The sequence below is a fragment of the Notothenia rossii genome (genome assembly GCF_949606895.1).
Source record: "Notothenia rossii genome assembly, chromosome: 3".
Classification (NCBI taxonomy): Eukaryota; Metazoa; Chordata; class Actinopteri; order Perciformes; family Nototheniidae; genus Notothenia; species Notothenia rossii.
In genome coordinates this window covers 74,221,231-74,228,873 of record NC_136901.1, presented here as the reverse complement: position 1 = coordinate 74,228,873, position 7,643 = coordinate 74,221,231, and the positions used below count along the sequence as shown (strand labels likewise).

The window sequence follows — 7,643 nt, the reverse complement described above, 5'->3', positions numbered from 1 at the left end:
CCTCTTTTCAGACGAAAGCAAGTTTTGTATTTCATTTGGAAGTCAAGGCGCCAGAGTCTGGAGAAAGGCTGGAGAGGAGCAAAATCCAAGTTGCTTGAAATCCAGTGTGAAGTTCCCACAGTCAGCGATGGTTTGGGGAGCCATGTCAGCTGCTGGTGTTGGTCCACCGTGTTTCATCAAGCCCAGAGTAAATGCAGCTGTGTACCAAGAGATTTTAGAGCACTACATGCTTCCGTCTGCTGAAAAGCTCTATGGAGATGAGGAATTCATTTTCCAGCATGATCTGGCACCTGCCCACAGTGCCAAAACCACCAGTAACTGGTGTACTGACCATGGCATTACTGTCCTCGATTGGCCTGCAAATTCCCCTGACCTGAACCCCATAGATAATATGTGGGGTATTGTGAAGAAGAAGCTGAAAGACACCAGACCCAACAATGCTAATGAGCTAAAGGCCGCTATTGAAGCATCCTGGGCATCCATAACACCTCAGCAATGCCACAGGCTGATTGCCTCCATGCCACGCCGCATTGATGCAGTAATCCGTGCGAAAGGATTCCCAACCAAGTACTGAGTGCATTAATGGACATTTTCAAATGTTTGATTGTGTTTTGCTGTTATAAATCTTTTTTTTTTACTTGGTCTGAGGAACTATTCTAATTTTTTGAGATAGGATTTTTGAGTTTTCTTAAGCTGTATGCCATAATCAGCAATATTAAAATAATAAAAGGCTTGCAATATTTCAGTTGATTTGTAATGAATCCAGAATGTATGACATTTTTGTTCTTTTAATTGCATTACAGAAAATAAAGAACTTTATCACAATATTCTAATTTTCTGAGACAGTCCTGTATATCAAATGCACCCTATAGGACTCATCATTGCAAACTGTATAGCCTAACTGGATGGTCCTCACTTAGTATGCGTTGGATGCAGCATTGGTTTTTATTCATGTATAAAGCCATTTTAGGTAAGCTTCCACTGTATGTATGTTCCAGATTTGTTCCAGTTTGTAACTCTTACAACCTCAGATCCAGATCCTGGATATGGTTCCAGGTTCCTGCCGTGCAGACTGAGGCTGGAAAAAGGAGTCTTTTTTATTATGGTCCTTGGTCTTGGAATGACCTTCGATCAAGCCTCAAACTGAGGACACTTGTCCCAATAGCCTGTTTTAAATGGAAGTTGTCTGAGGTCCTTACCACCAGCTGCTCTTGCAGCAATAAGTAATATACCTTTCTTACTGTCCTAATGTGCACAATGTAGTGACTGCTTTTTCATCTTTTGTTTTCTTAGTTGTGTTCTCTGTATTTGTACATGTTTGTGTTATGTGTAACGTTGCTGCCTTCTTGGCCAGGTCAGCATTGTAAATTAGATTTTATCTCAATCCTTTTTATCTGGTTAAATAAAACACACACACACACACACACACACACACACACACACACACACACACAGATGCAGTCATTACTTACTCACATATAATTCAACGAGGGAGTTAGACAAATGTTACAGAAGGAGACACAGATACAGATACACCAGTAAGTAGACAGACAGACAGACAGACAGACAGACAGACAGACAGACAGACAGACAGACAGACAGACAGACAGACAGACAGACAGACAGACAGACAGACAAGATGAAGACTGCAGACATAAACACAGTCTCACACACATGCAGTGTCTCGCACACAGACTGACAGCTCCAAATACACACACACCCCCAGCCTCAGACACACACAAACACACAAAAACATACACACACACAGACCCTCTCACAAGCACACACACACATACCATCACACACAGATCCTCAAACACACACACACACACACACACACACACACACACACACACACACACACACACACACACACACACACTCTCTCAGACAGGGTTAAACTCGGAAAACAACAGAAATATGTCTTTGTTTGGTCGTTGCTTAGCAACTCATTACAATTTTTTGGGGGAAACTTCTGTAGCAATGGAGAGTCAGGACTCAAAGAGACACGAGGAGAGCTGGAGCTTTGATGGCAAACACTGATGGTTTATTATGAGCTTCGGCCGGAGAATTCACAAGACATGTCATGTCACGGGCCACGGTTTGACCATATGGTTGAGATGCCACAATCAATTCTGAAAAACTCTTCTGTAGTTCCAGGTTTTAACTAGTTCGGAGTGAATCAACATTCTTTATCAGCGAGACTAAACAAATATGGACCCTGAATCTAACTAGAGCTGTTGTCCATAGAAAATAATGTGCGCCAGGGAACCTACATTCCTAAAAAGAAGGGCTTCTAGATGTCCCTGAACAATAAACTATCTCATATCAGCTTGCGCTTGGTTATAAGCTGGCAACCACAATGCGCCCAAGCTGCCCCTCCTTTAAGTCCCTTAAGGCCCTTACACACCAGGCCGAAATCGGCCGTTTTCGTTAGTCCGACGACGAAGCGTGCCCTGTCGCCCAAACTTAATTTGGTGTGTCCCGCACCGTTGCGGGACTTTTGTTGCCTCTTTTGAATGACAAATACACACTACCGCCGTCTGCTGGTAAGGAGAGTTATTGCCACTCATGCATGCGCAGTTCGTACGTGCTCGGCTGAAGTCTTTGCGGTGTGTTCCAGTGCGACACATGGCCAAGACGCAGGAGAACATGGCGACGCAACAGTCGGCGTCAGCGAGTTCTCTGGTGACTGCTTGGTTTTTCAGGGCCTTTACACACCAAACCGATTTCGGCCGTCGATGAGTGTCGTGTCGCCCTACTCAAATTGGTGTGTCTTGGTGTGTCCCGCACCATTAAGTCTTTTCTGCCGTGCCGACACCACCTGCCGCCGTTTCGACTTGTTGAATCGAGAGGCAGTCGGCCAAAGAAATCCCTCTGATTGGCTGTTCAGCTTAGCGAATCAGTGCATGAGAAGCGAAACAGAAGTGAGGGACCCAAACAAACTATTAAGAAGGCAAATCTGAGATTTCATTTAACTCCAACCCTCGACACAGGTTCGGGAAAGCCCCATGAGCCTCTCGCTGTAGAGTGAAAATGGAACGCACACGCTATTTTTTGTTTGTTTTATATCACGCAGTCTGTTCTTCTTCTCTCGGTGTATCACGCAGTCTGTCTTCCAGTTGTTGCCTATTTTGAATAACGAATACACACTACCGCCGCCTGCTGGTAAGGAGAGTTATTTCCAATCACGCATGCGCAGTTCGTACGTGCAACTTGGCCGTTGGCCGAAGTCTTTGCGGTGTGTTCCAGTGCGAAACATGGCCATGACGCAGGAGACGTGAGGCGACGTGAGGCGACGTGAGGCGACGTGAGGCGACGTTCCATCGGGAAGTGTTCTTTGGTGTCAGTTTGGTGTGTAAGGACCTTAAGAGAGATAGCAGCAATACCCAAGGCCGTAGATCTATGCCATGGGAAAGGAGACAGTGAAAAGAGGAAAATGATGAACTGTGTCAAAGGTTGAATACCTAAGCAAATTATTCCCCAACAAAAAAGATTACGTGTAACAGGAGCATTCTAAATGTGGAACTGAAGGTAGCTTACAGAAAAAATTCCTGTGTCCAACGGTCTAAAAGTTGTCCCTGAAACATATATATCATAGATATTCCTTTCAGTTTTTGAAGGTCAATAGATACATTTACAATGACAAATTATTTATTTTCATTTGATGCGACTTAGTACTTCAATTAAATTAGGGAAACCTGGTACTTTTGCATTTATCGACTAAAGGGACAAACTAGTATTTTATATTATATTATAGATGTATAAAGTATGATTTATGTGTATAAGTCCAGTACATGTGAGAGTATGTCAGAGAAAAAGAGCTGTATTGCAAATTTACAACAAAGTCCCTCAGGAGTATATAAAGTCCTTTAGGAATATGTTGCAGTTATAATTCTGTAGGAATTATACAGGACAATGAATCTCAGTGTTTGCTTGGAGTCTCAAAAAGATGTGACCGTTGTCTCAAGAGGGAGAGTTCAAACTAATCTGCATTAGAAGATGGGCATTACATGATTTATCTTATATTATGGTTTTGTTACAGATTTCAAACCCATACAATTGATTAAGATATACTTAGGCTTATGATCATTATCTGAAGTATTACTCTCTTTCCTCCACAAAATGCCCTGTTCCACTCACAGTTGAAGGTCCAGTGCTTTCACAGACTAATTGCAGCCTCCATTATTTCTGGTGTTCCAGCTTGGAGACCAACACATGCTAAAATTATTCTTCCACTGAAACCACTAATATTATTTCAGTCACATTTGGTTACATTTACAAGTTAGCTTGGATGCTGGCATCTGCACATTTTACTTTTCAAAATGTTATTTATATTTCACAACACAAAGGCAGACGATCAAACGTTACACAATCAAAACATATCGTTCATGAAAAATTGAAAATGACGTAAAGTTGTTGAGCCTTTCCCTTGCAACCATGTTTATGTGCTGATGTAATCAAATACATGTATTCCAGGCAGTTTGTGGTTAAGAAAATTAGGACTCTGACATGAAGGATCAATCCTCTGGATTTCTTTCCTATTAGGATGTTGGAATTTCCGACTTTAGCCAGCGTAAGGAACAGAGCATTAGTTCACTCCAAATGTCTCCAGTCTCCAAAGGAATGCAGCTTTACGCTAGATTAGTCTTCTAAGAATGCTTAGTTTCCACTCCCTAAAAAGTATTTTTCTTTCCTCACTTTGCCTCTTCATTACATTACATTTCATTTCGCCGACGCTTTTATCCAAAAGACTTACAATAAGTGCATTCGACCAAGAAGATACAAACTTGAAGAAAACAGAATCATATAAGTACATCAGGTTTCATAGAGCCAAACCATTTTAAGTGCTACTCAACTGGCTTTAGATAAGCCAGTCTTTTGTTAGTATATAAGTGCTTTGTTAGTATGTAAGTGCTTTTTATTTTGTTTTGTTTTTTGTTTTCTGTTTTTCATTTTATTGCTCGAAAGAGAGGAGTTTTCAGTTTGCGCCGGAAGATGTGTAAGCTTTCTGCTGTCCTGATTTCAATGGGGAGCTCATTCCACCATTTTGGAGCCAGGATAGCAAACCAACGTATTTTTGCTGATGGGAACTTGGGTCCCCCCTCACAGTGCGGGTGCAGCGCGCCGTTTGGCTGATGCAGAGCGGATTGCACGTGCTGGGGTGTATGGTTTAACCATGTACGTGTGGCCAGATCCATTCGCAGCATGGTAAGCAAGTACCAGTGTCTTGAAGTGGATTCTAGCAGTTACCGGAAGCCAGTGAAGGGAGCGGAGGAGCGGTGTGGTGTGGGAGAATTTAGGAAGGTTGTAGACCAGACGAGCAGCTGCATTCTGGATGAGCTGCAGAGGTCGGATGGCACATGCAGGTAGACCAGCCAGGAGGGAGTTGCAGTAGTATAGGCGTGAGATGACGAGAGCCTGGACCAGAACCTGCGCTGATTTCTGGGTCAGCTGGGGACGTATCCTCCTGATGTTGTAAAGTGTGTATCTACAGCAGCGGGTTGTAGCAGCAATGTTTGCAGTGAAGGACAGTTTGTTATTTAGGATCACACCCAGATTCCTTGCAGTCTGAGTCGGGGAAACAACAGAGGTGCCGATGTTGATTGTTAGGTCAAGAGTGGGACAAGAGTGGGACACTGAGAGATATCAGCTACACAAGCAGAGATGCGTGCGACGACCTGGGTCTCTGAGCGGGGAAAGGACAGAATTAATTGAGTGTCGTCAGCGTAGCAGTGGTATGAAAAACCATGCGGGCTAATGACAGATCCGAGCGAATTGGGGAAAGAGAGAAGAGGAGGGGACCGAGGACAGAGCCCTGAGGGACCCTTGTAGATAATTGACAAGGGTCGGACCCTCTCCAAGTTACCCTGTAGGTACGGTCTTTGAGTTATGAGGTGAGGAGGGAAAGTGCAGAGCCTGAAACTCCAAGTTCTTGGAGAGTGCGAAGGAGGATCTGATGGTTCACCGTGTCGAATGCAGCAGACAGGTCCAGAAGGATGATGACAGAGGAGAGGGAGGCTGCTTTAGCAGTGTGCAGTTCCTCAGAGACAGCAAGGAGAGCAGTTTCTGTGGACTGACCTGCCTTGAAACCAGACTGGTGCGGATCCAGAAGGTTGTTCTGATGGAGATAACAGGAGCGTTGTTTAAAGACAGCGCGTTCAAGTGTTTTAGACAGGAATGGGAGGAGAGAGACAGGCCGGTAGTTTATAACATCGGACGGGTTGAGAGTGGGTTTCTTTAGGAGAGGGTTTACTATTGCCTCCTTGAGACAGTTTGGAAAGTGACCAGAAGTTAGAGAAGTGTTGATGAAATGGGTGAGAAACGGGAGAATATATTCTCCCTCTCCTCTCTCTGCAGCTTCTTGTCTCTTTCCCTCTGCCTCTCTGTCTCTATCCGTATCACTCCTCAACTCTCTACCTTTCTCTCGCTTGGTTTGTCTTCAATTGTGTTCTCTGTACCTCTGTGTAATATGTATGTATGTGTGTGTGTGTGTGTGTGTGTGTGTGTGTGTGTGTGTGTGTGTGTGTGTGTGTGTGTGTGTTTGCAGTCTGTGTGTCTCTTTCTCCACAGCGTGTACATCAGCCATCTCATTACGGCTGTCTGTTTTTACATCCCTTTGCCTCATTAGGCACCGCACACAGCCACTGAGGACAGCAGGCCTTAACTCCTGCGCCAATTTACCCTTCTCTCTCTCTCTCTCTCTCTCTCTCTCTCTCTCTCTCTCTCTCTCTCTCTCTCTCTCTTTCTCCATTTCTGTATGTGTGGGTGTCTGTGTGTGTGTTTTGCTAGTATAATGCTCTCTGCATCTCTCTTGTCACACATTACCTTGTTTCCTTGCATTAGGCTCCTTTCTTTCCTCCTTTCTTTTCTTTTCTCCTTATCTTCTCTCCTTCATCTCCTCTCAATCTGTGCTTATGGTAAACAGAGTTCTTTGCTCTCCCCTCAACTTCCTTTTCCCTTTGCTCTTTCCAATAACACACCCTTTCTAGCAGCTTTATGTTTTGTAACTACTGATTCTATTCATGTTTAGTCCTCATGAATCCATTATAAAAGGTGTACATTTACATTTACAATTGATGTGACGGATTATTATAGAGCATTTTATTTAGGACTTTCTCACATTTATAACATCAGACCTGATGGTTTATTACAAAATGAGAAAATATTTAATTTAATAACTAATTAATTTAAGGGATTACCACCATCATAACCCAGCAACTCAAAAGCACTTCTAAGTTATTATAGTATGAGATACAACTTACAGACCCTTTTAGAAATTGGATGAGTTATCGTCGTGTTTCTTCTGCTGATCTTGTGTTTCTCTGTGTCTGCAGGTGAATGAGATCTACCATGACCAGTCTTTGGGAGCAAAGATCAACGTGGTGCTGGTGCGGATTATCATGCTGGGCTACGGCAAGGTGAGACCCGACAGGACACAATGTTTTCTAAAAAGTCGACTCTGGTGCCCTTCCTGCAAGGTGGTTGCCTCTTGTCTCTCTGTCAGAACTATCTTTGATTCTACGATTTTGATACAATCGCTTCAAGTACCCACAGTAAGCACTGCCAAGTCGTACACACACCTACTGTATAAAGAAACTCGCAGACACACACACGCACTCATCAGCACGCATTGATGCCCG

The 7,643-nt window shown here is 43.6% G+C and overlaps 1 protein-coding gene across 2 annotated transcripts in view; it reads left to right on the top strand.

The window, feature by feature from the left end:
* The window catches only part of LOC307033164 (A disintegrin and metalloproteinase with thrombospondin motifs 2-like), a 123,529-nt gene that overhangs the window by 93,149 nt on the left and 22,737 nt on the right, over positions 1-7,643 (top strand). For both annotated transcript variants that reach the window (XM_079671521.1, XM_079671520.1), the window contains exon 5: positions 7,338-7,421. In XM_079671521.1, the coding sequence (XP_079527647.1) occupies positions 7,338-7,421 (84 nt within the window). The remainder of the gene's footprint in view (positions 1-7,337; positions 7,422-7,643) is intronic.